The following is a 26006-nucleotide window of genomic DNA, read 5'->3' as shown; positions in this document are numbered from 1 at the left end:
TTGCGGTTCACAAATGTTGCCCTATGCCGACATAGGGAACGCAGAGCCATGCGGGTGCAATTGATGACACCTTGGGAATGGCAGAATCATGGAGCCAGTGGAGCTGGCAGTTCTTTTGATAGCTAGCAAGCAGCAGCAGTGACATTGATGTGCCGCTTCATGCGGCCAGGGCCAGAGATGGCAGAGCCATGGATTTACTGCCATAGAACTTCCCATCTCCAAATGTCAGCAGTCCAGTGCCGGAGAAGACTGAGTCTGTCATAGGGGATGGTGGCCACCTGTGCCAGGTGATAAAAGAGTTGGCACCATATGGACTGGAAAATCACCCATTGCCTGTGGCCCTGAAAGTCACTGCCATGCTGAACATCTGTACCAGCAGCATTTTTCAGGGTTGCATGGGTGGATGAGCTGTGCAGCATCTCCAAGTCAGCCGCACACAAGGGAGCTCACAGATGCGCTATTTGCAATGGCCCACATGTACATCAACTTGGACCGGCACCAGGCGAGACAGGATGCTAGAGTCACAGGCTTCACCCACATAGGCATGCCCCGGGGGCAGGATGTCATCAACTGTGCCCACATGGTTCTGCGTTCCCTATGTCGACATTGGGTGTGATTTGTAACCTCAAGGGATACCACACCCTCAACGTCCAGATCGGTTGACTACTCAATGCGAATTATTCAGGTTTGATTCCTGGGGAACATCCATAACCGTTGCCTTTTGGGACACGCACAGATCCCAGCCATTTTTGAGGGAGAGCAGCGGTTGGAGGAACGGCTCTCCATGGACAAAGGGTACGCACTCAGGAGGTGGTTGATGATGCCACACGGAGCGGAGGCCACAAACACCCACTGAGATTCTCTACAACGAGGCGTCAATGCTTGCGCTGGCTAAGCAGACAATTGGACAGTTCAAGGTATTGAGGAGGCTGGCGAGGGCAACCCACAAAGGACGTGGAGGAAGAACCTCAGGCGAGGGATGCAGGGCCAGGGCGCCCTCCTAACCTCTCGGTTTGGGGATGAGCAAGCCTCGGGTGTGAAGATTGCTCCCACCATGAGGTGCTTTATCCTCTCACTACTGTGGTGCCTGTGGGACAATATCGTGGGCAGGGCGCTAAAGCGATTGGTTGGACGCTGCAGAAGAATGATGATGATTTACAGTGATGACAGAGTCTCCTCTTATCTCCCTCTGTGAAATGCCTGACTCCTGCCTGAGAGCCGGGCGACACCTGCCACTGAATGGGGTGATCTTGGGGCCCAGAGACTGAATGACATATCTCAGCTGATACTGTCCCCTCCATGGTCAGGGGTGCCAGTGTGTTTCTCAACCTGTTGATGTGTTGGACAGACTCTCAATTTTTCAACCGAAGATATCCTCATTACTAGAGATTGCTGGCAGACATGAGAGGACTGGGCATTGCTGGGGGGGGGGTTACTGGGAATCATATCAGCGTGAGAGGCATAGCGTTTCCATTCTCACACTGCACAGGGAGGACGTGCCAAGTTTGCATTGGGATTTGCAAAACATGGTGCCACGACATAGAAACATAGAAACTAGGAGCAGGAGGAGGCGTCGCCATTCATTATGATCGTGGCTGATCATCCAACTCAATAGTGTAATCCTGCTTTCCCCATGACAGCGTGGAGTTTTTTTATGGGTCAAAAAGTGATATTTAATATAAGCAAACTGAGGAAGGAGCAGTGCTCCGAAAGCTAGTGATTCGAAACAAACCTGTTGGACTTTAACCTGGTGCTGTAAGACTTCTTACTGCACCTCTACTTGTGCTTAGGTTCATTCATGCCCAACAGAAGGTTATTGTTTCTTACTCTTCCTCACCCTTCCATTGTGTCTAGCTGATCCCCAGAATCCGCAGCTGATGTTAAGACAGCCATCTACATTCCACGTTCTGTTGCCCGAGGTGGCCTTGACAAATGTCCTCTGGAGGCCAGGACCAAGAGGATCCTGGTTTACTTATGAGCTTCGGGGTGTCGCAGTACTGCCCTCCTCTGTGTATGGGGTGGTGGTGTATCGTTCACAGAGAAGGGGGTGTCAGGTGGGCTGAACACACAACCCAGGGATTCCTGGGTGGAAGGCCTCCAAGCTGCATTCCTTCTGATCCTCTTCTCCAAGTGCCTGGGGGCCCCTGGGCTCCTGCATTGGAGAGAAGGGCAGTTGGAGTGAGAGCCAGAAGCTCTGATGCCCTCTGGCACTGACACTCGTGGATTCCCACAAGAGCCTGCACCATACAGTTGAAGCTCTGCACTATGGAACTCACATCCTCAGCCATGGAGATCATGATTTGAACCATGGTGCGAACATCCCACATCATGGAGTGCATGTTCTGCGCCAAGGTCTCCTCTGCGTATGTCATCCTTACAGTGTTGGCCTCATCATGTTGAAGTGGTGGCACTATCTCCTCGAATAAAAGGCGATGGGACTCCTTTGGTCGGTCTTGGAGAGATTCTGTCATCCCTTCCTGATGCTCGTGACTGCCTTTTTAGCTCCAGCAGCCCTGGGTCGACTGTACAGTGGCACGTCATCGGTCTGGGGCTCTGGCATTTTGAGGGATTTTCCTCTCTTCACTTGCTGTGGCTCTTCAGCAGTGAGGTGCTCACCAGTGGGTGACCCAGAAGCCTGTCTACTAGTTATTTCTACCGAGGCGTGAGTATCTGTGCTGATGGAGGGTGTGGGTGAAAGCTGTGACGCCTCTTTAAAGCTAATCTCGAAGATGTCTCCCTGCTGATCGGGTCTGTGATCTGCAGATGGCATGAGGCTGGTCCGGGCTGAAAAACGTTGGGGCCCCGTGAGGTGACTGGGAGTGAGATTCATCATGGAGGTGTAATGGGTGTGTTAAGGGATACAACGGGAGACATGAGTGGGCAGACTTACCCTGGCTGCACAAAGAAGGTCATTCATCATCTTTTGGCACAGTAGCCCTGTCCCTCTTATGGAGAGCTGGCACTCACTATCGAGGCCACAGCCTCCCAGGCAGAGTTGGTTACCTTGCTTGCTGGATGTCTGCTCGATCGTAGATAGAGGATGTCACTCTCCTGCTTGACCCCATGCAGAAGTTTGCTCAAACTCCCTCTATGAAACGTGGTGCTGTCTTCCTGGCAGCCACTCCGCGACAGGACTTGGAACAAGTGGTATGGAGGGGTTTGAAAGGAGCAACCCACTGATTACAGAGATCATGGTTTATCGGAGTGAGCGAATCAGAGGCAAACCGCCACAAGCGCAGCATGAAACACGTGGGAATTTTTTTTTTTAAGTCAATCTTTCTCACCAACTGGTTTTCTCTCTGGGACTGACACTTTGAAAAAATATCAGAAAATTGTGCCCCTTATCTCCACTCTATGCTCCCTTACCTTGTGTATTAAGTCTTTTTCGTGCGGCACTTTATCAAATGCCTTTTGGAATTCCAGATGTATCTACTAGTTCCACTTTATTTATTGCCGGCAGACCTTGTTGGGGGAAAGAGGTGCTCCTATTAGGCACACGGTGTCCAATAGGCTGGTACTCCCACTGCCCACCACCTGCCAGAACTATTAAAGCTGCCAACCTTCCCCTGTCACGACTAAAATCCCAACAGTGGCAGGAGGAAGCCCTTAAGTTTAAAAAAAATAATAATTTATGGGATGTGGGTGTCACTGGTTAGGCCAGAATTTATTGCGCTTCCGTAGTTGTCCTTCAGAAGTTGGTGGTGAGTTGCCTTCTGGAACCTCTGCAGTGCTTGAGGTGTAGATAAACCCACTGTGCTGTTTGAGAGGGAGGTCCAAAATGTTGCCCCAGCGACAGTGAACGAACATTATATATTTCCAAATCAGGGTGACTTGGAGGGGAACGTACAGGCGGTGGGGTTCCCAGGTATTTACTACTCTTGTCCTTTTGATGGTAGTGATCGTGGGTTTGGAAGGTGCTGTCTAAGGAACCTTGGTGAGTTTTTGCAGTGCATCTGGTAAATGGTACACGGCTGCCACTGTTGGTCAGTGGTGGAGGGTGGGAAGCAATCAAGTGGGCTGCTTTGTCGGGGATTGTGTCGGGCTTCTTGAGTGTTGTTGGAGTTGCACTCATCCAGGCAAGTGGAGGGTATTCCATTACACCCCTGACTTGTGACTTGCAGTTGCTGGACAGACTTTGGCGGTCAGGAGGTGAGTTACTCGCCATAAGAATCCGAGCATTTGACCTGCCCTGGTAGCCACAATATTAATATGGCTACTCCAGTTCAGTTTCTGATCAATGGTAACCCCCAGGATGTTGATTGTGGGATTCAGTGATGGTAATGCCATTGAATGTCAAGGGGCAATGGTTAGATCCTTTGAATATGGACTGCTTCATTATCTGAGTCATGAATGGAGCTGATCATTGTGCAGTCATCGCAAACATCCCCATTTCTAACCTCATGATGGAAAGTAGGTCATTGATGAAGCAGCTGAAGATGATTTGGCCTGCAGTGATGTCCTGGAGCGGAGATGATTGACCTCGAACCACCACACCATCTTCCTTTGTGCCAGGTATGACTCCAACCACTGGAGAGTTTCCCCCCCTGATTCCCATTGGCTCCAGTTTAGCTGGAGCTCCTTGATGCCATATTTGGTCAAATGCTGCCTCAATGTCAAGGACAGTCACTCACCTCACTCTGGCATTCGGCTCTTTTGTCCATGTTCGAACCAAGGCTGGAATGAGGTCAGGAACTGAGTGACCCTGGCGGAACCCAAACTGACTGCCCGTGAGCAAGTCATTGCTAAGTGCCGCTAACTCCTTCCATCACTTTGCTGATGATGGAGCATAGACTGATAGGGTGGTAATTGGCTAGGTTGCATTTGTCCTGTTTCTTGCGTACAGGACACACCGTGGCAATTTTCCACATTGCTGGGTAGATGTCAATGTTGTAGCTGTACTGGAACAGCTTGGCCATTAATCTATCACTCAAGGGCTTCAATTATCCCAGAAGTGGGCGGGCAATATCAAATCACTTTCTGCAATACCGGATATTAATGAATGTAATAAAGTTGAAGACAATTATGTAACAATTAGTTGCTATTGTGATTTAATAATCTTACCTTAACAGAAATAGCATTTTTTTTAGCTGGTCTGTTCAGAAGAATGGTGGTGATGTTCTTTTCAGTTGTGACATTAATTGTCTGGAATGATGACTTCCCATCTCCTGTGGTGGTTGCTTCACTTTGGGTGGGGACTTCTGTAGAAACCAATGTTTCTATGAGGGTGACATACTTCTGTCTAGCTTCCTCCTACAAATTTCAAAAACAAAGCAAGTTTGTAGTTATCTAGAATATTCTTTCATCTCAGCCATGCAGTGGAATTCTACACTTTATGAAAATACTTACGAAAATGACACGTCTGACAAAAACAGTTTCATTTAGATTGTTTGGAAATGGGATCAAATAGGTTGTCAAACTTTCTTTGTTGGGTACTTGAAATTACAAAGCACGACATGGAATAGTAGGAATATGTAGGATTCAGCTGAAATGAAACATGGATAGCAATTATGTTGGAGCGTTTTAATTCCCAACAATTGATATTTTGGAAAGTAGCGTTGAAAGGTTGTGCCTATCAGCAGTCACTCTGCAAGACAGTATGGTATCCCATCGTGGTATTTTAACATCATGAAAGCTTTCTACTTCGATTCCAGCTCCTGGAACCACCAGGTACCACCGTCTCCTTCAACATCATCACAGGAGTATGGCAAGGCAGCATATGCTCTCCGTTCCTTTTACTCTTGGCTCTTGGTTATTGATTTTATTATGAGGAAAGTGATGGTGGGTGCAGACTTAGGCATCCCATGGCAACATCATTGGTTGACAGCCCTGGATTTCAGAGAAGACTTTGCCTTGCTGGTCGAAGAATCACGTGTGTTCCAAAATTGACCCCCAGTCTTGAGAGTAGCAGTGTCAAAGTTGGTCAGCTGAGAGAAGACCAAGACAATGACAACCTGGACATCAACAAAGACCTTGCATCAACATCAGGCAACCAATGTTGACCATTTCCTCGACCTAGGAAGTAATATCTCAGGGGGTTGATGTAGAGGTCAATGTCCACACAAGAATCGTCAAAGCAGCATCGGTCTTTCTGCAACTCTGCACTATGTGGCAGCCAACGTCATCAACACCATCAAGAAGCAGCGATTCTATTGATCCACAATAGTACCAATCACAATCTATGTTATCAAAGAGAATACCAATGGTAAGTTGGATGCTTTTAACCAGCATTATCTAAGATCCTGGGCATCAATGGAGAGATAGCATCACCAATAAAGGAATACTACAGAGGACTGGTCAGAAGCACCTGCAGGACATCATCTCTGTGTCACGACAGCCTGGCAGGACATACGCTTCACCTCCCATATATATGCCCTGCAAGAGTAGCAGTAGAATGGATACCATTAGACGGAAGGAGATTCCCAACTCCTGCCTCACGCTGGCCCGACCCCTCCCCACCTCCCCTCCAGTCCTGACTCCACCCCCCCCCGCCCCCCCAACAAGGCCAGATTTCAGAGTCCTGTCCACTCTCACCCAGGCCCGACTCCCAACTTCCATGCCCCCAACCCAGTCTGACTCTTGACCCCCATCCCAATCGTGATTCCTGTCCTCTAGCCCCTAGGTCTGACTCCCGACAACCACCTCCAAATCCTACCCACCTCCAAATCCTACCCAGTGTCTCTCTGGCTTGTCAAAGACCTTTAAACGTGGCTGATAAAAGCGGATGCTGGAATCTGAAACAAAAAGAGAAAATACTAGACAATCTCAGCAGATCTGACAGCATCTGTGGAGAGAGAAGGGAGCTAACGTTTCGAGCCCCCCAACAACAGTATAAATCTGACCCTATTTACAGTTCTCTCCAACTCGAACTGTTAGCTGCCTTCTCTCTCCACAGATGCTGCCAGAACCTGCTGCATTTGTCCAGTATTATCTGTTTTTGTTTAATCTTGGCTGGACCTTTAAACTTATCTGTTTTATGGCAGCTAGAGCTATAAAAAAAAAGGCATAGCTTACCTAACTCTGACTGTTGTTCCATGCACTTGCTGCACTACACAGATCTCGCACGGCCTGAGTTGGGAGGTCAGGCAAACCAGGATCGCCTGGATTTCCAAATACGTAATTTTGAGTGCGGCAATCTGACTCAATTGTTACTCCATCGGAATTTAAAGCCTGGCAGCATGGTGGTGGCGTGGTTAGCACTAATGCCTACGGTGCTGAGGACCCGGGTTCGATCCCAGCCCCAGGTCACTGTCTGGGTGGATTTTGCACATTCTCCCCACGTCTGCATGAATTTTACCCCCACAACCCAAAGATGTGCAGTGTAGGTGGATTGGCTATGCTAAATTGCCCCTTAATTGGATAAAAAATAACTGGGTACTCTAAATTTATTTTTAAAAAAATTTTAAGCCCAATATTTTGTTCGATAATCAAAAGGTAACAACAAGGTGTAGCAGTAAGGGACAGAGGGTACAAACTCAAGAGTGTATCAGCAGATAAGGCCAGAGATTGTAAAAATGGTAAAAAGATAAAGTTAATGGCTCTGTATCTGAATATGTATAGCATTTGTAACAAAATGGAGGAATTGTTAGTAATGATAGAAATAACTATGTATGACCTGGTGGCCATCATGGACACATGTTTGCAGGGTGATCAAGCCTGGGACCTGAATATTGAAGGTTGTTTGACATTTAAAAAATGTAGGAAGCTAGGAAAAGGTGATGGAGTAGCTCTGTTAATTAAGGATATAATTTGTACAGTTGTGAGAGATGACCTTAGCTTGAAAGAGCAAGATGTAGAATCAGTTTGGGTACAGACAAGAAATAGAAAAGGTAAGAGGGTGGGCAAACTCTGCCACCACTGATGGCAGCCCTAGAACCAGGCTGAACTGGTCAGGCCGACACCAATTAGAGTTCAGAAGAATGAGGGCAGATTTTATTGAAACATATAAGATCCTGAGCGGACTTGATAGGGTGGCTACTAGGAGGATGTTTCCACTCATGGGTGTGACTAGAACTAGAATTTGCACAGGTTATTAATAACAGGTTTTCTTTTAAGACTGATATAAGGAGAGTTTTTTTCTCTTAGGGTTTATTAGTTTGTGAAATTCTCTTCTCCAGAGAGCAATGGAGACCGGGTGATTGAATTTATTCAAGGCAGAATAAGACAGAGTTTTGATAGACCAGGGAGTCAAGAGTTATGGGAGGGCAGACAGGAAAGTGGAGTTGAGACCAGAATCAGATCAGCCATTAACTTATTGAATAGCAGAGCAAGCTTAAAAGACCTTGTAGCCTACTCGTGCTCCTAAGTCCCATCTTCCTAATGTTATACACTGCAGCAGATGCAAGTTGAATAAATCAGGTAGGGGTCCGCCAATATTTCTTGGTAATGATATGATCACCATAGAAACCAACTTTTATATTACAAAAATAAATTTGAGCTTCCAGTTGATAGCTGAAAGGATAAGACAAGATTCACTGTAACTGTAACAAAAAGACTAAAAGCACTATTTACTAAAGCTTATTTTTATAGACAACTTTATGACAGAACATCACTTTTTATGTTTAACACAACAACAAAAAACTTCAGTGGTATATTTTCATCCTTGTTTCCCAATCCCTCCGTGGTCACCATCTCTAACCCTCAGTAATCTGCATGATCCTCCAATTTCAGCCTCTTGTGCATTATTGATTTTGATCGCTGGCATTGATTGTGGTACTAGGTCTCGAGCTCTGCAATTCCTTTCCTAAACCTCTGTGCCTCTACTTTAAAGGCTCCCTTAAAATCTTTCTAACCCAGTCCTTTATAGTTCAGTGGTAAATCTAGCTTGATAACACCCCATTGAAGTGTCTTGGGATGTTTTATTATTTGTGTTCCACAAACGCATGTTGTTGTGTGCTGCAAGAGAGTAACCTTTATTCATTAATTAATTAAAGGGAAAACATTTTTATTCTGCTTATTAATAAACAGAGATTACAAAATGTTTGTTCTGCTATCTAAATAGCCAGTTAACCACATCAAATCGTGTATCTTATTACAAAGACTCTCCACAATGAGTGATGGAGATTTGAATCATGCTGTCCAAAAGGGTTGCGCGTGATTGTACAATTGAATTGTTCAAGATAGCCAGATTCTGATCAGATAAGCTATGGAAGAAAGGCTGGTAAATAGAGATGATGTAAAGATCAGTCACTCTAATTGATTTGCAGAACAGACTCAATTTACAAACATTTAATGCACATTAAATGGTGGATTTGAGCCAATGTTTTGAGAAAACATATCATTTTGATCATGTTGCCACTAGCAGTTTCATGATTTTTAATATATCTTAAAATAAAACTGAATGCAGCAAATATAATTCACCAATTATTCCTCACCTTCGTACATACATAGAAACACACATAGAAAATAGAAGCAGGAGGAGGCCATTCAGCCCATCAAGCCTGCTCTCCCATTCGTTATGATCATGTCTGACAATCAAGTTCAATACCCTGATCCCGTCTTACCACCATATCCCACGAGTCCTATAGCCCCAAAAACTATATCTAATTCCTTCTTGAAATTACACAATGTTTTGGCCTCAACTACCTTTTGTGATAGTGAATTTCACAGGTTCACCACTCTCTGGGCAAAGACATTTCTCCTCACTTCAGTCCTAAAAGGTTTACCCCTTCCTGTACCAGCCTCCCTGAACAGGCACCGGAATGTGGCAACTAGGGGCTTTTCACAGTAACTTCATTTGAAGCCTACTTTTGACAATAAGCGATTTTCATTTTTCATTTTCCTTCCTTATCCTTAAACTATGACCCCTAGTTCTGGACTTCCCCACCATCTGGAACATTCTTTCTCAATCTACCCTGTCAAACCCTGTTAGAATTTCTATGAGATCCCCTCTCACTCTTCTAAACTCCAATGAATATAATCCTAACTGACTTGTCTTTCTTTATATGGCAGTCCCGCCATTCCAGGAATCAGCCTAGTAAACCTTCGCTACACTACCTCCATTGCAAGAATATCCTTCCTCAGATAAGAACACCAAAACGACACACAGTACACCAAGTGCGGCCTCATCAATGTCCTATACAATTGCAGTAAAACATCCCTATTGCTACTCAAATCCTCTCGTTATGAAGGCCAACATACCATTTGCTTTCGTTACTGCTTGCTGTACCTGCGCGCGTACTTTCAGCGACTGATGCACAAGGATACCAAGATCTTATTGAGTATCCACCCCTCAGCCCGGTGGCGCAGTGGTTAGCACTGCTGCCTCATGGCGCTGAGGACCAGGGTTCGATCCTGGCCCCGGGTCACTATCCGTGTGGAGTTTGCACATTATCCTTGAGTCTGTGTGGGATTCACCCCCACAACCCTAAAAGATGTGCAGGGTAAGTGGATTGGCCACGCTAAATTGCCCCTTAATTGGGAAGAAAAGATTTGGGTTCTCTGAATTTATTTTAAAAAAAGAGTATTCAGCTCTCTCTCAATTTATGCCCATTCAAATAATAATCTACCTTCCTATTTTGTTGCCAAAGTGGATAACCTCACATTTATCCACATGATACTGCATCTGCCATGCATATGCCCATTCACTCAGCCTGTCTAAAACATGCTGAAGCATCGCTGCATCTTCCTCACAGCTCACCCTCCCACCCAACTTTGTATCATCTGCAAATTTGAAGATAATACATTTAGTTCCTTTGTCCAAATCATTAATATATAATGTGAACAGTTGGGGTCCTATCACAGATCCCTGCGGTAATCCACTAGTCACTGCCTGCCAATCGGAAAAAGACGCATTTGTTCCAAATTTTTTCTTCCTGTCTGCTAACCAGCTTTCTATCCATCTCAAAACACTACCCGCAATCGCATGTGCTTTAACTTTACATCGTAATCTGCTATGCGAGACTTTGTTGAAAGCCTTCTGAAAATCTAAGTAAGCCCCATCCACTTGTTCTCCCTGGTCAACTCTACTAGTTACATCTTCAAAGAATTCCAGTAGATCTGTCAAGCATGATTTCCCTTCCATGCTGACTTTTGTCTGATTATACCACTGCGTTCCAAATGCTGTGCTAAGAATCCTTGATAATGGACTCTAGCAACTTTCCTACTACCTATATTAGCCTCACTGGTCTATAGTTCCCTGTTTTCTCTCTACTTCCCTTTTTGAATAGCGGGATTATATTAGCTACCCTCCAATCTATAAGAACCATTCCAGAGTCCAAGGAATTTTGGAAAACGACCACCAATAGATCTACTATTTCTAGGACCACTTCCTTAAGTGCTCTGGGATGAAGATTATCAGGCCCTGGAGATTTAGCTGCCTTCATAACCATTTCTTTACTAATACTAATTTCCTTCAGTTCCTCATTAAAACCTGTGTTTCTCAGAACTTCCATATTATTCCTGTTTTCCTTTGTGAAGACAGAAGCAAAGTATGAATTTAGTTCCTCAGTCATTTCTTTGTTCCTGTTAGGAATTCCTCCGTTTTTGACTGTAAAGGGTTATCTCCACCCTTCCTGCCATTCAGGGCTCCAGGTGAAACAGAAATGTAGATGTTGTCCCGTCAATTTAGTATATTGCATTCACTGTTCTTGATGTAGTCTCCTCTATATTGGGCCAACTAAACGGATTTGGAGAACACTTGCTTTCAATCTGAAAGAGTAACCGTGAACTTCTGGTCACCTGAATTTTGATTTCTCTACCCTAATTTCATGTTGGCCTCTCTACCCTCAGCCTCTTGCGCCATGCCAATGATGCTCAATATAAACTTGAGGAACAGCACTTCAATTTTCGATCAGATACTTTACACCCTTCTGGATTCAACATTTAGTTCAACAATTTTGGATCACAATATCTTTCCCTTTTTTAAAACCAACGGCTGTTGGCGATATTTCTGCTATCACTATTTGCATTTCCTCTGTGCCCATCTTTTGTTACTTTACTTGCTCCATTTTACCATCTCCTTTTACCTTGCACCATTTTTTCCCCATTTTATCACTCTTGGCTTCCACCGTATCACATGCCTTCCCTTTCCCTGAATCTGAAATTGTTTAAAACCTTCTGCAGCTCTTAAATCGTTCCAAATCGGATGAAAGGTCATCGACCTGAATGGTAACTCTTTCTCCGTCCATAAATGCAAATTTAAAAGAAAACAGTTAACAGTCACAACACAATTTATAACCATTTTAGCACTCAACACAATTCGTTTTGTCTACCATATAATGTTTCCATTTATTTAGAAAGGACTTGCATATGGATAAACATTCAGTAACATCTATGTAATTTACATTCAGATTTGGAACAGAAGTTATTTTGTTTTTTTGAACTTCTTACTTGTACGATAAAGAAAACTAAAGCAGTGGTTACCTTGGGTATTTTACCAAGTGAATTCCAAGCGTCCCATTTTGCTTTGTTGATAAAGTCCAACATACTTGGCTTTGGTGAATTGCAAGGACCTTGTGTAGCCTATTAAATTAAAGTAAGGAGAAGATTTTTTAGATATTTCAACTGAGTATTTTTAAAAATTGAGAAGTATTGCCTAACTTTGGTAACTAGGGGACACAGATTTAAGACAATTGTCAAAAGAACCAAAGGTGTGGAGTTAAAATAAGGAATACACAGCCTGTAAGGTTAATGGACGCAGATTCAATACTCTCTTTCAAAAGGGAACTGGATATATATTTCAAAACGTTGCAGGTCTCGGAGAAAGGAATAAGGAAGTGGGTCGAATTGAACACCGGACTTTCAAAGAGCAGGCCGAAGTTAGATGAGTCAATGATCATCTGCCGTGCTATATGATTCTATAAATCGAAAATATCCTCTGTACACTGCTTAAACCCACAGCATTTTTAACGAGAGGACTGATGGGCAGAAAAATAAAATAAATAGAACATGAGAATTCTTGTCAAAACACTTTTGTGTCATGACATGATGTTACATTGTGATCGTTCCTGTCCTCATATCAGATAAAAGGAGAGTTATGTCTGTAGAATATCAGTTCCTTTTGACCATGAGGTTCCCAAGAGGGAAAATAGCAACTCATCTCACTTGCCTTTCTGCAAGGTCTTAAAGGAGGTAACTGGTGTGTGGTTTTAAATTGAAAAATGAAAACATCCTTACAATGAAAAGTTATCTTCACCTTTTTAGACATCCAGCTCTTATAGACAATTAACTACTGCTTTGATATGTTATAATATAGGAAATGCACAGCCAATTTGTGCACAAGATGGCCCCTCAAAAGGCACTGAAATAAAGGCATTAATGTCGGGTGGCATTTTGGTTCTGATATGGGGACAAGAAAGGAGTTAAGCATATATGGAATTTCCAACGCTGGCCTGAGTACTAATTTTTCCGTCTTGGTCTGATACGTGGATATTTTCCTGGAGCCTGATCTGACGTGGAATCGTTACCTGCCTACCTGGGTAACTTGTTAACTCAACTGAAAGGCCTAGTAAGACATTGCTCACAGGTTGACTCGAATTTGCAAGACAACCTTTGAGCACCCTGCAGCAGACTGGGGGCTATTGCTCCAGGATCGCTTTGAGGTTCCCCCATCCCACAGCTTCACTGTAGAATATAAACCTACCAGGCCGCAGCTGTGTCTAAAGGCCGCCCTGTGGAGGGTATTCCCTCCACAATGGTACAACAGTAATTGTGGGCATTTATTTTCATAACAAGTGCTGAGAGGGTGCCTCAAGTTGGAGGTCTAACTCTTTCTCTCTCTCCCTTACTTATAACAGTAGGCCACAGTTCCTTCAACGCTAGTCCTCATATTGGGATCTCTAGCTTCAAACGTTTTCCATCCATAATTGGACATCAAATGTGTCCTCAGGCCAGTAACTGGTCAATCATGCAAAAATTGATGTTAGGATATGAAACCCATCAGGGTGCAAGGTTGGGACCTGGATATGATTCCAGCAGTGGGTCCTGAACACAAATAGAAAATCCTGCCAATGTGTCAGTTAAGGAATAAATAGTTGACACAGCTCCCTGATAAGAACAGCAGGTGGATGGGAATAGCATCACTTCCAAGTTTCCCTCCAAGTTGCTTATCATATTGATTTGGAAATATATCATCATTCCTTCATCGTTGCTAGATAGTCCTGGAACTCTGTACCTATTGGCACTGCGAAAGTACCTTCACCACATGGACTGTGATGGTTTGTGGTGGTAGTTCTCAAGGGCAATAAAACACTTTCTAAAGACTCCTGGAAATACTTTAACACCTGTTAATCATTTTAATGCACCACAGCCCTTAAATAATGTTCTTTAAACAAATCATAGAATCCTCACAGTGCAGAAGGAGGCCATTCAGCCCCTCGAGTCTGCACCGACCCTCCGAAAGAGCACTCTACCTAGGCCCAACCCCTCTGCAATCTCATAACCCCCACCTAACCTTTGCACACTAAGGGACAATTTAGCATGGTCAATTATATTACATTATATTAATATTGCATATCAAAGGTTTTCAAAATATGCTCAGACCTGTCTCTATAATAATAATCTTTATTATTGTCACAAATAGGCTTACACTGGAATGAAGTTACTGTGAAAATCTCCTAGTCGCCACACTCCGGCGCCTGTTCGGGTACACCGAGGGAGAATTCAGAATGTCCAATTCACCTAACAAGCACGTCTTTCGGGACTTGTGGGAGGAAACCGGAGCACCCAGAGGAAACCCACGCAGGCATGGGGTAATGTGCAGACTCCGCGCACACAGTGATCCAAGCCAGATATCGAACCCAGGTACCTGGCACTGTGAAGAAACAGTGCTAACCACTGTACTACCGGACCACTCTAACATTGCTCATTGAGTTAGAGGAAGGATGTCAAGGCCTTATGTTGCAGAGAAGATTATCAGAATGCTACCAGGAAGGAGGGACATTAGGTATATAGAGAGATTAGGGAAAATGGGATTGTTCTCTTCTAAAGCGGAGATGGTTAGGGGAGAGTTAATGGAGATGTTTAAAATTACATTGGATTTTTATCCAGCAAGTAAGAAGAAACTCTTTCTACTGGCAGCAGGGTCAGTAACCAGAAAACACAGATTTAAGATATTTGACAAAAGATGCAGAGGAGAGCTGAGAACTTGTGATGATTTGAAATGCTTTGCTTGATGTAGCAACTTTCAAAAGGGAATTGGTGTGAACTTAAAAAGGAAATGTTTTTAGGGAATGGGACCAATTAGATGGTTCCAAAGCTGGTAACAGTGCAAGTAACATTCGTGCCACACAAGCGCCAAAAATGGCATGCTGGACAGCAACAGCGATTCACCGGGGGACGTGGACATCGGACGCCGCCTCAGAAGATACAGCATTATGCCGGTTAGGCATATTTAATATATGCAGATTGATGGTAATCAGGTTCAGGCACTCGGGGAGCATTAGCCTGATTACATCGCTGGAGGGGGTGTAGGGTGGACTTCATGCCCTCTCGCAAGACGGGATTTGCGTCCGCACCGAACGGTCTCGGAAAACCCTCATAATGTTTTCTCCCCAAAATTAATTTACAAATGTTGATATTCACCAGAATAAGAAAGAGGGCTCACTAATTTCATAGAATTGAGAGCTACTACCATTGTGACTGGAAATGGGTGCAGCAGCTTCTTAGGGGTTTTGCACCTGAAATGAAAGTACCAGAGTGAATGATTCACTCAAACAGTAATGATTAGCACACAAAATGGAAAACCCCATTCAAAGAAAACTATTACATACTCTGCTGAATCAAGCCCTTACCTATCCTGCTAAGGCATCTGCAGATCCTAATCCCAATTTTGTTTCAGTTTAATTTCCTTTTTATATGCTTTAACATATGTGAATCCACTAGTTGCATCAGTTCTTTAGGATACAAAGGTAAATCCAGGTGGTGGATACAAAAAACATTCATCAAACCTTTGTTGAAAGTGATGAGTTTTCTTAAACAATGGGTTCTTCCCCTCATTACATTCATATTCCATTTTAAATGTATTACCTGTTTAAACAATGCATATATCTTCAATTTTTGTTCATTTCCAGGGTCGTTCTTTAAAGTCTTCAACTTATCCTTCGCTTTCTCAAATTCAGCTTCTGTTGCAAACATGGCAACTCCAGTTAAATGTAGTTTAACTGCTGGTAAATTCTGAACCAATCTGCAAAATTAAACACACCAAGCTGAAATTGTGTTTTTTTTTAAATTGAAATGGATAGTTGAAGAACATCATTTTTAAGAGCTTCAGTGGAGTAAGCCTTTGAACATAGCGTCATAGATGTTTACAGCATGGAAACAGGCCCTTTGGCCCAGCTTGTCCATGCCACCCAGTTTCTATCGCTAAACTAGTCCCACTTACCCATCCTACCCATGTAACTGTCTAGCTTTTTTTAAAGGAAAAAATTGAACCTGCCTCTACCACTGCCTCTGGCAGCTCGTTCCTGATGCTCACCACTCTCTGTGTGAAAATAATTCCCCTCTGGTCTCTTTTGTATCTCCCACCTTGCACCTTAAACCTATGCCCTCTCGTTCTAGACTCTTCTACCTTTGGGAAAAGATGTTGACTAATTACCTTATCTATGCTCCTCGCTATTTTATAGACCTCTATAAGATCACCCCTAAGCCTTCTACATGAGTCATGATGAATGGCACCAACAACAGCTTCTCAAATCAATTGTTTATTTTGCAATGGGTCAATAGAAATAATATCTGAAATTCAAGTGTGATTCAACTGAATGTTTCGAACATTTTGTCGGCTAGCAGCAGAAACTACATGCCCATGAAAATGGTAAAATAAAAGAGCACGAAAGTTGCCTTTATGAAAACCTAACTAGTTTGCTAATATTCTTTGGGGATGGGAACTTGCTAACTCTATATAGTCTGGTTTACGTGATATCAGTCGTACATGTGTGAATGGCTATGTCCTATTTCCTCTAAAATGGTTTAAGAAGCTGCTCATTTGTACAAACAGGGAATTGTGAATAAGTCAGCCTTTCCAGCAGCACCCAATTCCAAAGAATATGAATAGCTTTAAAAATTCAAAGAATTATTTAAAAAATAATTGCAGTAGCAGTTGAGCCTTTTGTCATCTCTCAAAAATGGGAGGAATCTTACCAAAATTTGTCAGAGTGTCAGGCAAGTTTTTATTGCAGATTTTCAGGCACTTAGTGCACAGAAAATCAGGAGTGTGGTTTGTGCCATCATTCTGGCAGGGTGGGGTCTGATAGAGCCGGCGCCATCTGCAAAGGGTGGCCCAATCTGTACTGCAAATATACTCTCCCCCCGCCCCCCGCACATGCATCAGGAGGACCCCCCTTACAAATATGGCGTGAAACCCCCCCACAACCACCATGCAGTATTGGGGGCAATCTCTCCTCTCACCCCCCCACGTCAGTTTCGGGGGAACCCCCTTTCCTTACAGGCATCAGCCCTCTTCCCACCCCTCCCCCCCAATGCACATAAGATCAACTTCCCCAGTGGGGCTCCCAAGAGGGCCCACGCCGGCACAGATTGGCACTCGGGGGCAGTGCCAACCTGTACCAGGGCAGTGCTCAGGCATGTTCCTCTCCCCCTGATGAGCTACGTCTACCGTGCGCCTCCCAACTGCTTCCTCTTGACTGATTCCCGTTCTTACATAGCTGTTTTAAAATTTTACCGACTTGACATTGTGTTAACGAGGTATGAATATTTAGTGAGGGGGGATCATGTGGCTAGCAGGCCCTTTAATAATACATAAATGTATTAACATTTATTGAAATGAGGCTCTTGCCCGTAACGTCATTGGCAAGTGGCAGGGAAAACGTTTTGCTTCAAGACTCACAGGATGATGCGCCCATGTCACCATATGCGCTCACAGCGATTGCGGGGCTCAAAGACCCCCCCCCCCCCCCCCCCCCCCAGCATTGAGACTCTCACTACCACAGCAAAGTGCAATTTCCATTGACAGACCTGAATCCGAAACCCAAAATTAACACTGAGTCTGTCATGAATAAAATATCCAGCATGCACTATCCTGCTATTCAAGTTGAAGCCAATAACTGAATTAATTTGTTATTTTTAATTACTCAGAAGGGAAAAATGTGCAGCAAATAATCCATAAATAAATACTGGTTTTATACAATATTTGGACTAATTTAGGATTAATAACTTCAAGTATCCATGAAACCCAAGAACAACCGACAGCGGGCAGCACGTTGCTGCAAGTTTTATAAGCATCCAATGTTTCAAAGGAGAGAATTTCTGATTCAATTAACCTATAATGCTGTTCCTACAGAATGTCACTTGGATTATAGCTCCAAGAAAAATATATATGTATTTAGGCAGCCTATGTGTACTGCTTTAAATCAAGCAGCCAAGGAACCTCAAAGTATCACAAAATTGACCTATCTAAATGTTCATATCATAACATTTCTGGCCTCTGCTGTTATATTATCAACATATTAATCACACAGATCCATAACATTTTATGTAAAGCATTAAAAAGAAATACATTTTTATCTTTAATAAATGTTGTACACTCCGCTGTTCATTTGACAATAGTATGATGGTTCTCTTGATTAACAATGTTCTTGTCACAGAATTTAGATTGAGCAGCAATATGGTCTAGCTCTGACTTCATGTTGAAATGAACCATTTAGGAATTAGTTTTATAAACCATCTTGCTTCTATAAGCATATAATAATTACTTGTGTTATCTAAAATAGCAGATGCTGAGTGGGAAGCACGAAGAGCAATTAAATGGTGGGATTTGGGAGTCACCAGAATTGTTGATCTACATTCCTAAATACTTTAACTCAAGGCAGGTTCCCGCTCCATGTTTATGTACTATAAAATCTCTTCAAAATGTCACTGCCATGAAAAAATTATTGAAAATCAGTAAGTCACAAAATACACAGACCCTACAATACACAACTTTAAAATGAAAATGTCCTCATCCATGCAGCAATTATCAATTATAGGTTTTTCATGGGGCAAAGCTTTGCATGTAGATGACTCAATATTATGCACACTAACACCAAAATCTTCCTATCTGGCATAAAATCCAACTCTCAATCCAGAAGCTATTAAATAAGATTTGTAATTCATGTGCCCAATTTCTGTGCTGAGAATATTGCTGTAATGTGTGTAAAATACTTTAGGTGGATCTCAATTATCAGCCACTTCTCATTACCCACAGGAGATGGGCCGGTGCAGACTCAACCGACCGAATGGTCTCTTCTGCACTGTAAGAATTCAGTGACTCTCTCCTTTTCAATGTGATAAGTACTAAGGTGTGCCCAACTGGATAACCAACCTTTTCATTTGATCAGCCATTGGATTTTTCCACAGTGTTTATTTAATGCCAATACCAAGTGGAAAATCTATCTAGGTTTTAGGGTTTCCTTTCGTGAATCTACAATTTTCAAAATTGGTGGCTGTCCTATTCAGGGCATAATTCAATTTTAAGCATTATGCTAATGCTTCTTAAACTTATTGGTTCAGATTTTTTATTTTTAAAAAAAATTCGTTTATATTCAAAATTTTTCAATAATTTTTACAAGCCACTACAAAAAGAAAAACAACAAAAAGAAAACATAACAGTAAAACAGAAAACAACTTAACCAATTAACAGTTTAACCATTTAACAAAATAAGGTGAGGTATTTGCTCTTTACAAATGAAATCCATCCACCGCCCAAGCCACCCCCCCCACCTCCCCCCCGGCCCACCTCCCCCCCCAAAAAAACCTCTGCTGCTGCTGACCTCCACCTAACGTTCCCCAAGAAAGTCAAGGAACGGTTGCCACCGCCTGGAAAACCCCTGCAACGACCGTCACAAGGCAAACTTTATCCTCTCTAACTTGAGAAATCCTGCCATATCACTGACCAAGCTTCTACGCTTGGGGGTTTTGCGTCCCTCCACATTAACAAGAGCCTTCTCCGGGCTACCAAGGAGGCAAAGGCCGGAACTCCAGCCTCTTTCGACTCCTGCACTCCCGGATCATCTGATACCCCGAATATCGCTATCCCCAGCTCGGTTTTACCCGAGTGTCCAAGACCTTGGATATTGCCCTTGCAAAGCCTTTCCAAAATCCTGTAAGTGCCGGGCATGCCCAAAACATATGGACATGGTTTGCTGGGCTCCCTGAGCACCTCACACACCTGTCCTCCACCCCAAAGAACTGACTCATTCTCGCCACTATCATATGCGCCCGGTGCACCACCTTAAACTGAATCAGGCTAAGCCTGGCGCAAGATGAGGAGGAATTGACCCTGCCCAGGGCGTCAGCCCACAGGCCCTCACCCAGCTCCTCCTCCCACTTGCCCTTCAGTTCCTCCAGCGAGGCCTCCTCCGCCTCCTGCAGCTCCTGATATATTTCCGATATCTTGCCATCCCCTACCCACACGCCCGAAACCACCCTGTCCTGTATCCTCCAGGCAAGCAGCAGCGGGAATTCCCCCACATGCTTTTTCACGAACGCCCGAACCTGCATGTACCTAAAGGTGTTCCCCGGGGGGGTAGCCCAAATTTCTCCTCCAGCGTCCCCAGACTAGCAAATGTCCCATCAATGAACAAGTCCCCCATCCTTTTGATACCCGCCCTGTGCCAACTTAGGAACCCCCCCGTCTATTCTACCGGGAACAAACCTGTGATTATTCCGTATCGGGGCCCAGACTGAAGCCCCAAACCTCCCCTCTGTGCCGTCTCCACTGCCCCCAGATCCTCAATGTCGCAACCACCGTGCTCGTGGTATACCGCATCAGCGGAAGAGGCAACGGTGCCGTTATCAGTGCCCCCAAACTAGTACCTTTACAAGACGCCGCTTCCACGCCGCCCCCTCTCCCTCCACTACCCATTTCCGAATCATGGATATATTCGCTGCCCAGTAATAGCAGCAAAAGTTTGGCAGCGCCCGCCCCGCGCTCCAAGAACGGTCTCTTAACACGCGGGGTCTTATTTGCCCACACAAATCCTGCAATAATCCTATTTACCCGCTTGAAAAAGGACTTGGGGATGAGGATGGGAAGACACTGGAAGACAAACAAGAATCTGGGGAGGACGGTCATCTTTACGGACTGCACCCTGCCCGCCAGGGAAAGCGGTAGCATGTCCCACTTCTTAAAGTCCTCCTCCATCTGATCCACCAGCCGCGCTAAATTGAGCTTGTGCAGGGCAGCCCAGCTCTTAGCCACCTGAATGCCCAAGTAGCGAAAGCTACTCTCCACCATCTTAAGCGGTAACTCTTCCAGTCTCTTTTCCTGGCCCCTCACCTGTATCACAAAGAGCTCGCTTTTTCCAACATTCAGCTTATACCCCGAAAAGTCTCCAAAATCCCTAAGAATCTGCATGACCTCCCCCAGCCCCTCCACCGGATCCGCAATATACAGGAGCAGGTCATCAGCATATAGAGAAACACGATGCTCCTCCCCCCCCCCCCCCCCCCCCCCCCCCCTCCCCGAACCAGCCCCCTCCAGTTTCTGGACTCCCTCAACGCCATGGCCAGCGGCTCAATTGCCAGGGCAAACAGCAGGGGGGACAGGGGGCATCCCTGCCTCATCCCTCGATGTAATCTGAAGTACCCTGACTGCAGCCGGTTCGTCGACACACTCGCTACCGGGGCCCGATACAACAATTTGACCCATTCTATAAATTCCTCTCCAAACCCAAATCTGCCTAACACTTCCCACAGGTACTCCCACTCCACCCGATCGAAGGCCTTCTCCGCGTCCGTTGCCGCTACCACTTCTATATCCCCCACTTCCGAGGGCATCATGATCACATTCAGGAGCCTCTGCACATTCGTATTCAACTGCCTGCCCTTCACAAACCCTGTCTGATCCTCATTAATCACTCCCGGGACACAGTCCACAATCCTCTTGGCCAAAATCTTGGCCAACAGCTTTGCATCCACATTAAGGAGCGAAATCAGCCTATAGGAACCACATTGCAACGGGATCTTGTCTTGCTTGAGGATAAGCGAGATCAGAGCTTGCGACATCATCGGGGTAAGGGTTCTCTTTTCCTTGCCTCATTGAAAGTCCTCAACAACAGCGGACCCAGCAGCTCCGAGAATTTCCTATAAAACTCTACGGGATACCCATCCGGACCCGGGGGCTTGCCCACGTGCATGCCCTCTAGCCCCTTGACCAGTTCCTCCATCTCGATCGGGGCCCTCAATCCCTCTACTCGTCCCTCCTCCACCTGTGGAAACCTCAGTTGGTCCAGGAACTGCCTCATCCCCCCCCCCTCCGGGGGCTCTGACTCGTACAGTTTGCCATAAAAATCCTTAAAGACCTCGTTCATCCTTGCCGAGCTCAGCACCATGTCCCCCCCCCCCCCCCCCCCCCCCGTCTCTAATTCCCCCAATCTCCTTGGCCGCCTCTCTCTTCCGCAGCTGATGCACCAGCATCCTACTTGCCTTCTCCCCATTCTCGTACACTGCTCCCTGTACCTTCCTCAACTGAGCCTCAGCCTTCCCCGTGGTAAGCAAGTCAAACTTCGCCTGCAGGCTCCGGCGCTCCTTCAGCAACCCCTCCTCGGGGGATTCCGCATACCTCCTGTCCACCCTGAGTATCTCCCCCACCAATCTCTCCCTCTCCATCCTATCCCTCTTCTCTCTGACCTGACCGAGATTAGCTCCCCTCTGACAACTGCCTTCAGTGCCTCCAGACCACACTCACCGGAACCTCCCCATTATCATTGGTCTCCACATAAGTTTGGATACACCTCCGGACCCGCCCACAGACCTCCTCATCCGCCAGTAGTCCCACGTCCATTCTCCACAGAGGGCGTTGGCCTCACTCCTCCCTCAGCCCCAACTCCACCCAGTGTGGGGCATGGTCCGAGATGGCAATGGCCGAATACTCCATCCCCTCCACTCTCAGAATTAGCACCCCACTTACCACGAAAAAATAAATCCGCGAGTACGCCTTGTGCACGCGAGAGAAGAAGGAAAACTCCTTCGCCTTTGGCCTGGCAAATCTCCACGGATCCACTCCCCCCATCTGGTCCATGAACCCCCTCAGTACCTTGGCCGCTGCCGGCCTCTTACCCGATCTCGACTTAGACCGATCAGTGCTGGGTCCAGGACCGTATTAAAGTCCCCCCCATTACCAAACTGCATGATTCCAGATCTGGAATCCTCCTCAACATCCGCTTCATGAACCCTGCATCGTCCCAGTTCGGAGCATACATATTCACTAGCACCACCTGGACCCCCTGCAACTCACCATAACATATCGACCCCCTTTATCCGCCACAATACTCGCCGCCTTAAATGCCACCCGCTTGCTCACCAAAATTGCGACCCCCCTGTTCTTCGCATCCAGCCCGGAGTGGAAAACCTGCCCCACCCGTCCTTTCCTCAGCCTGGTTTGATCCGCAATCTTCACGTGTGTTTCTTGTAGCATGGCTACGTCTGCCTTTAGCCCCTTTAAGTGCGAGAACACACGGGCCCTCTTGACCGGCCCATTCAGGCCTCTCACGTTATCAGCCTGGTCGGGGTGCTAGCCCCCCCCCCCACACCTGCCAACTAGCCATCTTCTTTTTTAGGCCAGCCACGTGCCCGCGCCTCCCGCACCTTCTAGCCGCCCAGGCAGAGGCACCCCACCCTGACTCTCCCCTTTAACACCAGTTCCCCCTCAGTCAGCACAGCTGTATCCCAGCACCCCCCCCCCCCCATTAAACCCCCCCTTCTTTAACCCCCTTCCCCCAAACAAGAATCCGCTTAATCCCCCTACCCCCACCATTGCGCTCCGGTAAGTCAGCTGACTCATGCTGACCCTGGCCGCTCCCGCCTCCGCCTCCAATCCCCCTGTGGGTTCCCCTTACAAGTCTCCACCTCCCCCCCCCCCCCCCACCTAAGTGGGGTAGAGAGAGTCCCCCCCCTACACCCAGTGTGAACAGAGAGAGAAAAACAAAACAAAGTACCGTAGTCAAACCCCCAGCTTCAGGTGCCACTCCCACCATTTCGCGGGTAAACCGCGCTCCCTATCCGGGCCTACCCCACCTCCTCTGACGCAGCTCTTCCCAACTGCGACCTCACCCAGAGCCTCGAGGGCCTAGGGCAAAGGGGCCACAAAAACACAAGAAAACACGGGGAAAACCCCAACATAACATCGCCCCCCCCCCCCCCCCCAGCAACCCCCATAACATACTGCAGTCCATTAACTCGAGTCCAGCTTCTCGTTCTTAATGAAAGTCCACGCCTCGTCCGGCGTATCGAAATAGTGGTGACGGCCTTGCTATGTAACCCACAGCCTCGCCGGTTGTAACAGTCCGAACTTCACCCCCTTTCTGTGGAGGACCGCTTTGGCCCGGTTGAATCCCGCATGCTTCTTGGCCAGCTCTGAACTCCAGTCCTGATAAATACGGATCTCGGTGTTCTCCCACCTGCTGCTCCGCTCCTTCTTCGCCCATCGCAGGACACATTCCTTGTCGGTGAAGCGGTGGAACCTTACCACCATAGCTCTCGGCGGCTCATTCGCCCTCGGCCACCTTGCCAGGACTCTGTGCGCCCCATCCAGCTTCAGGGGGCGCAGGAAAGCCCCCGCGCCCATCACCGTACCCAGCATCGTGGTCACATACGCCCCAGCATCCGACCGCTCCACTCCTTCAGGTAGACCCAGAATCCACAGGTTCTGCCTCCTTGACCTATTGTCCAGGTCCTCCAGCTTCTCCTGCCATTTTATGTGCAGCGCCTCATGAGCCTCCACTCTAACCGCTGAGCCCAGGGTCTCGTCCTCATCATCAGAGGCCTTCTGCTGCACCTCCTTGATCGCCATCCCCTGCAGCTTCTGGGTCTCCATTAGCCTTTCAATCGACGCCTGCATAGGGGCCAGCATCTCTGCCTTTAAATCCGCAAAGCAGGTTCTTAAAAACTCCTGCTGCTCCCGTGACCACTGGGCCCACGCTGCCTGATGTCCTCCAGCCGCCATCTTGCTTTTTTGCGCCCGTTCTCCTCTCTTCTCCAAAGCCGCTTTTTTGATCGCCCCTCTCCTAGTCCACTCCATACAGCGCTGGGGGACCCTCACTGTTTCCTTCCCACACCAGGAATCGTCGTCAAAGTACCGCTGGAGCTCTTTAAAAGGGCTCAAAAGTCCGTTACCGGCAGGAGCTGCTGACCATGCGACCTACCTAGGCATAGCCGCAACCGGAAGTCTGGTTCAAATTTTATGGCAATAGTAACTGGTGAGGCTAACAACGTTCACCATTATAACGGGGTAAAGAACAGCAATTTCTGGCATCTGCACATACATATTTAAAAGCAAAAATCCAAACATTGCTGTCAGAGATTCCAATAGACTCAGCATTTAAATTACTGCGATGACATGTACTTTCCCCACTAAAAATGGCTAAACAACAAGTTAGAGCTGTGCATTTTTAAAATATATTCTTTTATGGGATGTGGGCACAGCTGGCAAGGCCAGCATTTTGTAATAAGTCCACAGAGGTAGAAGTCCCGTCACCAGAATTCCTTTTATTTACGAACCCAACAGCTGAACAACCATGACCCATTCAATCTGCTGTCTACACCGGGAGTGCAGAGGATCTGACACTCCCTGTTATATACACAGAAAGGGGTTCCCTGATTGGGCCACTAATTGTATTCTAATTGGCCAATCTCAAAGGCCTGGCCTAAGTCATTACACATTTGTTGTCAACTGAGTGGCTTGCCACACCATTTCAGAAGGCAGTTAAGAATCAACCGCATTGCTGTGGGCTTGGAGTCACATGTAGGCCAGACCAGATAGGGGTGGCAAATCTCCTTCCCGAAAGGTATAAGTGATTCAGATGTTTTTTTCTGACAACCAACTATGGCTTTATGGTCACCGTTACTGAGACAAGCTTTATCATTACAGATTATTAATGGAATTTAAATTCCAGCAGTTGCTGTGGTGGGATCTTAACCCGTCCTCAGAACATTAGGTCGGGTCTCGGATTACCAGTCTAGTGACATTACCACTATGCCACTACCTTCCCTAATACAGGAATATCTGAGCTTTTAATGGCACAATAAGTGATAATTATAGCTGAATAACCTCTCTGGCTGTGAAAAATTCATTTTAT

At 46.0% G+C, this 26006-nt stretch overlaps 1 protein-coding gene across 1 annotated transcript in view; it reads right to left on the bottom strand.

Moving 5' to 3' along the window:
• The window catches only part of eci2 (enoyl-CoA delta isomerase 2), a 153271-nt gene that overhangs the window by 33420 nt on the left and 93845 nt on the right, over window positions 1-26006 (bottom strand). Inside the window, exons 2-4 of the mRNA XM_038796641.1 lie at window positions 15964-16120; window positions 12361-12459; window positions 5062-5250 (exon numbers count right to left, since the gene is read on the bottom strand). Of these exons, the coding sequence (XP_038652569.1) occupies window positions 5062-5250; window positions 12361-12459; window positions 15964-16120 (445 nt within the window). The remainder of the gene's footprint in view (window positions 1-5061; window positions 5251-12360; window positions 12460-15963; window positions 16121-26006) is intronic.

This window comes from Scyliorhinus canicula, chromosome 5, assembly GCF_902713615.1.
Source record: "Scyliorhinus canicula chromosome 5, sScyCan1.1, whole genome shotgun sequence".
NCBI lineage: Eukaryota > Metazoa > Chordata > Chondrichthyes > Carcharhiniformes > Scyliorhinidae > Scyliorhinus > Scyliorhinus canicula.
This window is presented reverse-complemented; position numbering and strand designations above follow the sequence as displayed.